At 35.7% G+C, this 12,452-nt stretch overlaps 3 protein-coding genes across 3 annotated transcripts; 1 reads left to right on the forward strand and 2 right to left on the reverse strand.

The window, feature by feature from the left end:
• Positions 1 to 1,923: 1,923 nt before the first annotated feature.
• Positions 1,924 to 5,699, reverse strand: TRIADDRAFT_18240 (uncharacterized protein; the record flags this gene model as incomplete). The annotated part of the gene is made up of 10 exons (XM_002108569.1): positions 1,924 to 2,096; positions 2,210 to 2,309; positions 2,386 to 2,463; positions 2,561 to 2,689; positions 2,804 to 2,907; positions 2,990 to 3,105; positions 3,248 to 3,304; positions 3,415 to 3,506; positions 4,373 to 4,490; positions 5,629 to 5,699. The coding sequence occupies 10 exons, from the start codon at positions 5,697 to 5,699 to the stop codon at positions 1,924 to 1,926; spliced, it is 1,038 nt and encodes a 345-aa protein (XP_002108605.1).
• Positions 5,700 to 6,939: 1,240 nt separating this feature from the next.
• Positions 6,940 to 8,484, forward strand: TRIADDRAFT_18170 (uncharacterized protein; the record flags this gene model as incomplete). The annotated part of the gene is made up of 1 exon (XM_002107766.1): positions 6,940 to 8,484. The coding sequence occupies one exon, from the start codon at positions 6,940 to 6,942 to the stop codon at positions 8,482 to 8,484; it is 1,545 nt and encodes a 514-aa protein (XP_002107802.1).
• A 1,613-nt stretch (positions 8,485 to 10,097) lies between these two features.
• On the reverse strand, positions 10,098 to 11,600 carry TRIADDRAFT_51683 (uncharacterized protein; the record flags this gene model as incomplete). The annotated part of the gene is made up of 1 exon (XM_002108570.1): positions 10,098 to 11,600. The coding sequence occupies one exon, from the start codon at positions 11,598 to 11,600 to the stop codon at positions 10,098 to 10,100; it is 1,503 nt and encodes a 500-aa protein (XP_002108606.1).
• Between the last annotated feature and the right edge of the window lie 852 nt (positions 11,601 to 12,452).

Here is a 12,452-nt window from a genome sequence, read left to right on the forward strand (position 1 = left end):
TACAATAGTGACTTTAGTACAACTTTGATGGCCAATGTCTTACCTGGAATTTTGGGCCGGTAATTTATTATCTTGTGCAGCTATTTTAGCGTCGTCATGATCTTCTCCTCCAGCCATTTTTCTGTGCCTTTTGATGCAGCGTTTTTCCTGATATTCTTCGTTAATATCGCGAATTTATCGACAGAAAAGTTGCCAGCGCCAAGAGATAATCGTCTTATCTATCGACGCCTACTGTACGTGACTTTAATATAGGGGTGACGATACAATACAGTACGTGGCGTATTACCATTTCGCCGGCAACCTTGGCGATGGACAATATTGCAAAAGTTGGCTACAATTCGAAGTACTGTAAGCCAGTGTACTGTACACTGTACACGTGGACATTTTGGGCTACTGTACAGTACAGTACTGTACTGTACTGTCCATTGTCCATCACAAATGCAGTCAATCCAATATACTGTACACTACTGTACAGTACGTACTGTACACTGTACAGTATGACCTCGATCGAATGTAACCATTGAACATTTGACCCTAATCCTGGCTGTGATGTACACTCTTGCAGCCTGTAGTGATGGAGAAGCAAGAAAATTACAGTACTGTACAGTAAGTTCATGTTATCATGATAATCTATCTTCGGAGATATCCTTCTACGGGCATATATATAAAAATACTATGCAGGGATTTCAACGGAATACAACTTTGATTTTTGAACGAAGGGAAGACATGAAAAATAATCAGATTGTACAGTACAGTACTGTAAGCACCGGTTCTGTGCGTTGGCGATACTGTACAGTAATGTACAGTACTGCACTCGCGTCATGTACACTGGACAGCAACTCAATCTCCAGAAAAGCAGTTGCTAGGAAACAGCCCCACCGCGCTGCTAGTGGTCTCCCTAATCTTTTACTGTGCGGATAACCGATGGAATAACCTTCTCTTATTGTTGTGTATATGAAATATATACAGGACTGTGTACAAATGGACATAGTAACTTGAACGTTGAAAATGGCGTCTTTGAAGATAGAGTAATGTCAGGCATACAGTAATGTACTTTTGCAGTTAGTCAAACAAGTTATACTGCACATGTAATGGTTCCGTACCAGTACTGTACATCGATCTCTTGCTCTTTTCAGCAGGCCTTGCGCAACGACTGTGTAGTAGCTGGGAAATTAGCTTTACATGGTGGTCATTGCAATTTCTTCTATTCTGTACATCAAAGTATCAAAGATTGATCTCCTGTTCTTGCAACTCAATATCCTTGAATTAAGTTAATCGATATTGAAGGGAATAACACTCTTCATCACCGACATACATGCACAACGATTGTACATTGCACGTTACGTCAAGAGTAGACAAAAGATCAACAGTCAATTCGGTTCGTTTGTTTATTAACAGTAAACTCATTTCTTATAAAGGTACCATCAATTAGGTTACCTTAATCCTATCGGTAAAATTAAAAAAAAAATGATTAACTGCAAAGTCTACAATGAAAACGTGATCAATGATAAAAAAGTCAAACTTAAAACTTGAGCACAAAATGCAGTATACAGTAATCCTGATCAAGGAGCTAAAATAGAACGATGCATCACTGATTGTAATAGGTACATTATACGTAAGATGGCCAATAGTCATCATGATCAGCCCATTAAAAAGTGATTGTATCTTCTTTGTAAAATCCTACGAGTTTACAGCACCACTTGGTAAGGGCTTCTTACCATATAGGTAAAGAAACGCGCGCGCCAGTGTAATCGTTCATCTCAATCAAGGTGCTACGACATCTGACAAATAATACGAGCGTTTCAGCTGCAGTAAGACTACAACATCAGTTAATTTGACGTTGCTACAAATCTAAAATTCAATTTAAATTTAAGAAATCGTATTTAAATCTTGTTATCCAGTTGCAAAATGAATCGACCGCAGTTATAGGCCACCCATGCCAACGTCATTGAAATTAAAGAACGCATCAATATCTTGATTTCCTGCACTTGCACTATCCGATAAGTAATACAAGTTACCCATACAGCACCTTTCTAATAATTGCCTACTCAATTCCAAAACGTTGTCTCCGTTGACCTCTACGCCGATAATATCCCCTACAGTGAAATGTCACAGAATTATGTTAAAGTTATCCATATCTAGTGGTGGATAGAGAGATTAATTTGGAATAATGATCAATCGACGCAAAATGCATAAACTGTTGCCCGACCTTTTAAGACTTCATCATTATAACGTTCGGTATAAAAAACGCGCATAGAGTCTTCTGGTTTCATAGATAATTGCTTTGTTTGTACGACAGTACAGTTGGTCTAAGAAAGATACAAAAATCATTTATAAGTAGACAAATCAATATAGCAATCGGTTCAAAACATAACAGATATTAACCTCTTGCTGCAGTTGCTTTACATATTTCAAAGGAGCATCACTGGCAATAGCATCGGCAAAGAATGCTACTAAACAAGACTAGAAGATCAAAAGATATTCAACATAATCATTATGTGTATCAATATAGTTTTACCCAAATCACACTTTTTCATAAATATTTAGATGAAACAATTACGTTTGAAGATAACTTTCTTCTGCATCCCGTAGTAATTGGTACAACACTATCTTTAATTGTGGTCGAGATATCCATAGTCATAAATTTATCGGACGACGGACGTGGTAAATAATCATCTACAGCTGGGTTCTAAAATTGAATTTTTATCGGCAAAAATTCAATTATGCACCATGGCTTCCAATTTTACGTCTTCGTCTTACTTTAATAAAACGATCAATAAGTAATTATATCAATCTGTTATACCTCAGGTATTAACATCCAATTGTTTTCACCAGCAACAGGGGTAAAATCGTGTATATTGCTCCAATTATTACTAAATACACTTAGCTTGGCAGCAGCAAACTGATCTAAATAATTGTAAAATATGTTTTAACATTATAGACTCCAATCGACAAATATTGTTTTAATATCTTTATAAATTTAATCTACCTTTCAATTCTTTATAATAGTATTGAAAACAACCAAATCGAATTGCAGTTGTTGCTTCTATGATTGGCTGCGTAACACAGTGTAAGAAAATATCCAATTTCTTACAGTCTCGAGTCCTACAGGCAGCAGCACAAAACTTACATTTATCTGATATTATAAGGTTAAGTTTACTAACAAGGATAGCAAAGATCCAACTGTGACTGGACTATAATCTAATCTATGCCTTAGATTGGAAAATAATAATTCTATATTTCTTACCTGAATTGCTGACATGCAAGGGCAATCTGGCAATCAGTGCAATCACGAATAAAGACGCTACAGTTATAAGGATCAGAAGATAAAGGTGATAAAATTTTATGTTACTAGAGTTGATCTGATTGATGATTTTAATTTCGGTGTGTACCTCCATTAATTGAATAACTAACCTTCCTTGAATAGGTCCGAGAAAAATACGACAATTAGTACAGTCGTCAACAGTAATAGTTGCTGAATGATCGAATATATAAATATTACAGTCCTGTTTTAAGTAAAAAGATTTAAAATCAAATGTAAAATTTTAAAAGTCATTCATGATATATAGCAGGTGGGTTCACATGTCAATGCAATAAACGACAATTGTGCACACAGTAGCTTAAGGTTTAAATTTAGACTTGGAATTAAGATGATGCAACAACATATCTCTTCGGTGCTAATTAACTAGTTGATACCTATAGTATAATTTTACAGTAATACAGTATAAGAAACTGCGGCGAACAGTAAGGAAAAATTATTTTAACACAGTTTGCATCCAACCCATACTATAGATTCTGCATTGTGTTACTTAAATCTTCATATACAGTTACAAAGCTTTACCTAGTATTAGCTCTTTTGACTCTATATCTAAAGTTCATAAGCAATAACTTGATAATTTAAAATGATTGATATCGTATGCATTGCTATACGTAGTAAGAGCGCATTTTTTTAACATATAATTTTCCATCACGAAATTATTAATTCAATAACTTGTTTAAACCCAATTCTTAGACAAGTTAGGTACGGTATTGACGGCATGAAAATCTACGCGTGTAGGAGCCTAGAGCAATAGTCAAACTCATAAACATATTTAGATAGTGTATACAGCCATTTTATGTACAGCAATCACTCTTTAGGCTAGCTTTTAGCGGAGAGAGATTACTATACTCGTGCAGCAGCACTGATATGACTGGCATACAATATAAATCATGCCCACTAATTTATGAATTGATTTTATACTTTACTGTAATAGGTACGTGCTACATTGCGGCAACTAGGAGCAATAAGACTCCGTTTTGGTAGGTATTTTCAGTTTGATTATTATTATTATGATTTGTTATTATCTACTACAGTTTAGTGATCAGGTCTTACCTTGCAGTTATCAATGATAAACTGCTGCCCTTTTACTTCGCCTGGGAGTCGACCAACAGTTTCGCCCGATAGATTTTGCAAGGTATAATCTTTAGGGTCTACGCGTTCTCGTCGATCCCTAGTTTATTATGATTAAGATAGTAAATGGAACGGATCGATATTTATTTATTATTTTATTGACTGCAGTAAAATAAACTTATCAGTGCTTCGGCATGTTTATAAATCATTAGGTGCTTCATTATCTCTCTCGATACAATGTACAGTACATATCGTATATATACATATCTATTACTTAATTAATGCTCGTTCGTGTACTACTCAATTAAGAGGACTAATCCACTTACGGTTAAGATACCCGAAAGCGGTAATACAAGAATAAATGGCAGAAATTGGAACGCTGTACACTCAATCACAGTGATAGGAGTAATTCAAATTCTTACTCGTAAGTTGATCATAATGTGCCAACTAATGTACGTATAATTTAATACCTTGTGGTATACGTATCGATCTGTTTATCATATCAACTAGGCTTATTAATTCATTGTAGCATAGTTCTTTTTACATTATATAGATAGACTTAATTCTTGTTGTAGTCAAAGCAATATTCCATCAAAGTGTTCAATTAAAAGCTCATTTCAGTTCAATAATAAACTAGGTATGCTGTAAACTTTCGAGTAAAGTCGACCTTACTACTGGTCAGTACATTGAACAATAGTGATAGGCGTGATAATCATTCGATACAGCAAAATCGTGATTTGGAGGTCGATTTCGTCCTATCGTATAAATTTGGCAGTTTGATCAACTGAAATGATCACTCATCTCCATAGATATATCTTGTAGATGGCATTACAATTGAATGATACTAACACGATTTTAAAAACAAATGGAAGGTCTAGGTCTAGAACGTGAACAATGTCGCACGATTCATGAAGGTACGTGTCTGTATTGATCGATATACCAGCGTCCACATTTACTGTCTATACTCCTATTTTTATTCTTCCATAATACCATCGCAATCGACAACAATAATTGGAATGAAAATCGATACGAGTATCACATCTTTTAGTGAATTATAATAAAATACAGCAAATTAAATTGAAGAGTTATTAATCCGAAACTCTTACTCTTCGTTTATTCAAATCAATTCTATTATATAATAATTGATTATCATGCGCACAATCGAACGATCACATCGTCGGTCTAATTACTATCCGATTTTGAGTATACCGTATGACAACGCTATTGCTGTGGCTTACCAACTGTACACTTTGGGTTCTTCGTGTGCAAGAGCACGCTCATTTCCATATTTCGATCCAAAACAACCCATGATAAAGTAATGAGAATTGTCTTCAATTGCCGTCCAAATTGGAAGATCAACTCCAACTAGATATTCAATTTAATCTAACGCTAGGCTTTGTTACCGTACTGTACGTCAACCGTCTTGATGATGGCTTCATCAATGATGGATGGGCAGGTCTGAAAGCTTTGTTGATATTACTATGGTTGATCCGCACGCCGTGCGCAACTCTATAGCAGCATTCTGGTAGAAGTTGATTGCGCAGTAGCTTCATGTCATTACGTCATCTACCCATTGTATGTACACTTGTACAGTACAGACACACTCTTGTATACAGTCCACACCAAAGCAGTAAGAATAATACGGACTCCTATCCTTTTTGCGGCCATACGAAACGCTACTCTAGCGCTGAAATGATCAAGCGAAGTTGAAATGACCTGCTTCCCATTTTGAGTAATGTATATATGACATATATATAGAACGACCTCTTCCTATTTCGTAGTCCCTTTAATCTATGGCTATAACTGAGCTGCAGTGCTAGCCAAGATCCATATTTAAAATGTTGACTACGACAAGGACTATTAGATTCTTGGTAGTCCATGTCCATGACGACGGTCTAGTATAGTACTCTACTGTACTCTATTATTGGAACATTTTATACGAAAAGCTTGCTTGCTTGCCTAGTGACTGTACACTGTGCAGTATACATGTCATCTACACGATGAACAGTACAGTAAGAAGTGGCTCGGACCGGACCGCTTGGATAAAGCACTGAAGGTTACTATAGTAACTCTACAGTACTATAGCCATACTGATTCAGCTGCACGGTACAGTACAGTACAATAAAATTGTTAGTACTACAGTATATTGTTTACTACCAGACTGCTGCTGCTATCAAGGCTGAAAGTAAAAAATTCAACGTTGAAAATTTCTGTTCCTAGCCCAAGTTCTCTACTCACTTTTGGTATGCATTATATACAGTATAATAGATAGATAGATAGATACATGCTTGTTAAACATGAAACTACGGGTATATACGAAATTTTTGTCATATTGCTCCTAGCTGCTACGATCATAATAGAATAATAGATAGATACCCGTACAGTAATACATACTGTATATTTTGGGCACATGATTACGTAATCCATCGTTCTGGTGTAAGCTTAATAATCCACTTGTATCTTCTTTTTTTTGGATAGCTATACGAATAATTTATAATTTCTGCACGTACTGTGGCATTGACCAACTGATTTTGATGCCATTATCAAGCATGAATCAACTGCAAAAGACATTTCGAAATAAATTGCGTAAATCGCAATCGTCTAAAAGTGATGCAGATAAAGCTAGCCACCAAACTGATTCATCAACTCCTTCCATCGATGTTGTCATTATCGGCGCTGGTATCGCCGGTTTAGCTGCAGCTGAACTTCTTTGTGCTGACGGACATTTCAAAGTTACCATACTTGAAGGTAGTAATAGAATCGGTGGTAGAATTTACACTACGGACCTGGACGATAAATCCAAACTGGAAATAGGTGCACAATTTATCCATGGACATAAAAAGAATCCAATTTATAAATTGGCAAAAAAATACGGCATTAAAGTTTATAATGAAGCAGACTGCTATAACGAGAAGAGTCTTCACTTAACCGAAAGGGGCGACGTTGTGCGAACTTCTAAAGCGATAAAGGCTATGGATTTTTATGAGGATATCCTTAATCAGAGCACCAATCGACAATACTTAAATGAATTACCCAGTAACAGCAATAATGTTGGTAGTTATATTAAGTGGAAATTAAAGGAAAAGTTATCCACTATCCCCAACAAGGATGAGCAATCATTACTTGCCAGCATATATTCATGCCGCGAAGCAATTGAATGTGTTATATCAGCATGTGATTCTCTGCAGGACCTACATCTCCAGGATTTTGGAGACTACATTGAGCTATCTGGTGAGGATAAAGAATTTAAGAATGGATTTAGTGAAATTCCACACAAGATAGCTCAAAATATTCCAACAGACGTCTTGCATTTAAATAATCGGGTTCAGAAAATTAGGCGCAACAGCACTGATACTGGTCAAGATAATAAGAATGGTAGAGTAACAATTGAGTGTACTAATGCTAAGACTTACAAAGCTGATTTTGTCATATGCACTGTCTCGCTTGGCGTTTTAAAAAAAGAAGCTGCTGATTTATTCGACTCTAGCTTAAGCGAGAAGAAATTGAAAGTAATTGATCGCATGGGCTTTGGATTAACTGATAAACTATATCTACGTTACTCTAAACCGTTTTGGAAACATAGAGATTTTTCGTACTTCTTTTATTGGGACGACGAGGATTACAAAGATAGTCGAGGCAAAGGCATCCAATTAGCGGAAGGCGAAGAGTGGTTACGAAGTATTGTCAATATAGAAACAGTTAGACTTAATTCTGATACTTTAGTAATTTGGATAAGCGGAGAATGTGCTAGAGTCATGGAGAAACTTTCGAAAAAGGATATATCCAATTCCATTACTCGTGTTTTACAAAAATTTACTGGAATATCCAACCTGCCAGAACCGTACGATGTCATCCAAACGAAATGGTTTAGTGACCCCTTATTTTGTGGTTCTTACTCTTATATTAGCACTAGCTCTTGTAGCGATGATGTGGATACTTTAGCTGAACCAGAAGTGGACGAAGATGGTTGCCCGTTGATTCTTTTTGCAGGTGAAGCTACGCATCGAAACTTTTATTCCACAACCCATGGTGCTTACCTGACAGGTCAAAGGGAAGCTACGAGAATTATCAATCTAATCAATTCGAATGCTTAATCTCATTATACGTTCTCTGTTACCTCACAAATCTAAGGGAATGGTGAAAATTGATTATTTATCGATATATTTTTATTTTTGAACCATGTGACTATCGAATAGAGAGAAATTAATGCGCGTATAGTTATTATAGTTATCTTCAAATCAAATTGATCCTAATTATTACCTATTGTAGTTAAGCCTAAAATCCAATAGCCAAAAATTTACTTATCGTTTTTATAGTTTTCAAGAGGACACAAAGTTTATTACTTCTTGTAGATACATTTCAATACTGGTTTTCTGATACTTGAGTAAATACAATTTCAGCACGACACTAACTAAATTAACAATGCGCAGCAAATGACAATTTTATTTTTTGACAAGCTGTAATAAAAGAGTCTGTAGATGTTGTCTGTGTTATCAGGTCGCGTTGCAAAGATGGTTATAAATAAAGTATAATATTGGTACTACTAACATTTTTAGCAAATGTTTGCAGTTTTTCAGTTTAGTTACGGCATATAAGCATATCGATGTTGTACATTAGAGACCCTCTATTGTACACGTATCGTATTGGTTGTATCAGTCTAAGGATTCATATTTTAGGATAGATTTGTAACCTGAATACTGTAATAATATTAAAGGAATGAAGAATCGTACTTCTTTTGCATATCTTTTAAGAATTACAACTTTCGATTTAGTATTGTTATGCAGTACAATGGATTATGGTAGAAGTTTTAAATGATCAACGTTAGGTATATTTGCAGCAGTAGAATCTGTTATTTTTTCGTATAAGTTATTCGTAAGAACTTATTTGCTAATCAAGTCAAGTTCTATAAAATTTATATTTACTTGTGCGGTGTGTGCAGTATACAGTGTATACGTAGGTACAATCTATCTATATATAAGTATATACGTAGGTACAATCTAAATTATCCGCGTCATTCGTGACAGTAGGGTTTATTATTTTTGCAACAGTTATTCGTAAGATATCATTTACTACTATAGTCAAGTCCTATTAAGTTTACGTATCTATACTATACGTTTATATGAGTGTTGTGACATACTCGTAGGTAGTATATTAGTCATTCGGATGTAGTCAATCGCAATCACAAGAAATTTTATAAGAGAGTCGATTAATTGAATCGTTGCAATTCAATAATCAGGAACAAGATTAGCTCTTTGTGACGAAAGTATAAAATATTAACATTACTTACGGCTATAATAAGAAAACTAACAATGATCATTTAGATCTCTTCCGATATTTTTTGGTCGAGAATACTGTCATTGATCAATAAGCCATTTCAGTTATCAGTATTCACAAACTGTTGCCTACAGTTTAGTGCTACATAATATGGCGTACAATAAAACGGTTTTGATTTAGCTATTCTCGCGTTTATTTACAGTTAATATGCTATAAATTGCATTCCAACCAATTTATCCTAAATACTTTGAAAGCTTGCCAAAAATATTGCATAGTACACCATCAATGCTAATGTCTTGTTGTATGTGCACGACTGGATGTGCTTCCATTTGTAATTTAGATTCACTACGCGCGCAAATATGACTCGATTATACAGTACTATAAACAGCATGAATTAATGATAACAAGCAATTTTAGGAAAGAAAATAATCTTTCAAGTTAATCCGTACACCCCCAACAACCTCATTGCTTCCCGTCTTCCACTAAGATATGCTCCATGCACAGTAGAATAATGTTGTCTATGAGTGGCTTCTCCCGCAAACATAATTAGTGGAGATTTATTCTCTTTGTCCAAAATTGGATCTTCAATGATCTTAAAATCTTCCCCACTCGCTGCTGTACTAACGTAACTATAAGAGCCACGGGTATGGGGATTGCTATGCCAGCAGGATTTGATGATGTTGTAAGGTGGTTGGATAAGAGGGTTATCCATGTACATTTTGAGCAGTTTCGTTAATGAGAGTGAAATTTGTTCATTTGAAAATTTTTCAATTTCTATAGCTGGGGAACCGGCTATCCAGAAAACCAGAGCATTCTTACAAGATTGACATGTTGAAACCGCAGATACGTTCCTTAGCCAAGCATCATCATTGGATAGAAGGCATCTGTCGCTGGGACTTTTGTACTCTTGATCATTCCAGACGAATACTAACCGAAATTGATGACCACTCCAGAATGGCTCTCTATAAAATAGAAATACTTTATTAACTGTACCAAATCCAAGGCGGTTAATTGCCTGTAATTTTGGTTGAGGTAAGGTAGGATTAAAAAGAGTTTCAGCCATCTCTTTAAGAACACCAAGTGATACGGTACAAACGACATGATCAGCTGTATAACTTTTACCGTCCTTGCATATTACATTTATTGGATATACATGATTAGTTTGAGATTTGGAGTCATTGGGATCGTTTCGATTGTAAGAAGATGAATCGTTATAATCTACCAGCTCAACTATAGTATTTGTTTGTACAGTCACATTTATTTTCTTCAAATTATTGATTAAATGTTGTATTACATTGTCGTAACCACTAGTAAATTCCCAATTGTGACCGTCTAACTCATGATATTCTCCAAAATCTTTCAAATGTAAGTCATGTAAAGAGTTACACCCAGAAATAGCGCACTCTATTAATTCAAAGCAGTGAAATATGCTTGCAAACGCAGATCTATCCTTTGCATGGACATCGAGGATTCTTCGGCGTAGGCTATTTCTGAGGAAAGTTCCAACGCTGTTGATACCTTCAGGTAACTGTGCTGCAGGTGCTGTAGCAAAACTTTTGCACATCTCGATGGTACTATAATAAGAGTGGCTAGCATTATTTCGTATCGTTTCATCGATATTTTGATTGGATTCGATACCATAACGCAATGCGCTGAAGTCTAGAATCGATCTAGTGATTGGTATTTTATTTGCATGGGCAATTTCATAGATTGGATTCTCCGGGGAACCATGGATATAACTGGCTCCAAGTTCGAGGAAAGTAGAATCTTTGTCAATGTGTTTTGTATTGACACGACCTCCTATTCTCTGACTTGCCTCTAATAGTAGGACTTTAAAGCATGGATATTGACTTAATAGTTCAGCAATCGCTAAGCCAGATACTCCAGCCCCAATAATGACTACCTTTAGAGGGCGATTCCAGGAAGTAGTGGCCATTATTATGGGGTAAGCTGTAGGAGTAGCGTCCGGTAAGTTTTTTATCGTGCGATTCTCAGTTTCTCCCTTTCAGATTTACGTCTTAGCTTAAAGACTTTAGCATTGTGACGCCAGCATTTCTATTTTCTACTGAAATAAATTCAGTACTGTATCTTACTGTACTGTACTGGTCGTAGTATTTTGCAATCAGTTTCTTTACTCTGGTTACTCACACAGTTAGTTATGACTGTAGACTGTCGATGGAATAAAAATGAATGATTTCAGCAGTTATTGACTGCCATGTGTTGCAGGTTACTGTTCAGTGGACTATCGATATAGTACTGTACTGTCGAGAATGATGATGTGTCAAATAGTAGCGTATCCTCCTAAATCTTACTGTAGAGTACTGTAGAATATTTTATGAGTGTTTCTTCACGTTCGCATATACTGTACAGTATGCATATGTTCTAAACGCGTACTGTATAACTTAGACATGCCATAAAAGCGCATGTAGTCCCCATTGCTGGAGAGGCTTTTTCCTTTCCCCTTGGTTCTTAGTCGATCAATCTGCAGTTCGCTTAAGATACGAATCAATCAAAGCACAACACTGCAAAACCAAGACGCAATTCTGTCATTGAGAGTCGAAGAAAAGTGGCAACATACAGCATAGAGTACAATGGGTGTACAGCAGTATCCTGTATTTTGTTACTCTACTGTACTTTAGTATTATTATTCTTATAGATACATAGACACTATGATAGGAAAATCTTCAAATTGACTGAGAATTGACAGTACTCTATCTGTTAAGTCAAGACTACAAGAAAACAGGATTGAATTTTTAATTTATTTATGAGGTTAGTTATAAAGTTTATA

This window comes from Trichoplax adhaerens, genomic scaffold (assembly GCF_000150275.1).
Source record: "Trichoplax adhaerens TRIADscaffold_1 genomic scaffold, whole genome shotgun sequence".
Lineage (NCBI taxonomy): Eukaryota > Metazoa > Placozoa > Uniplacotomia > Trichoplacea > Trichoplacidae > Trichoplax > Trichoplax adhaerens.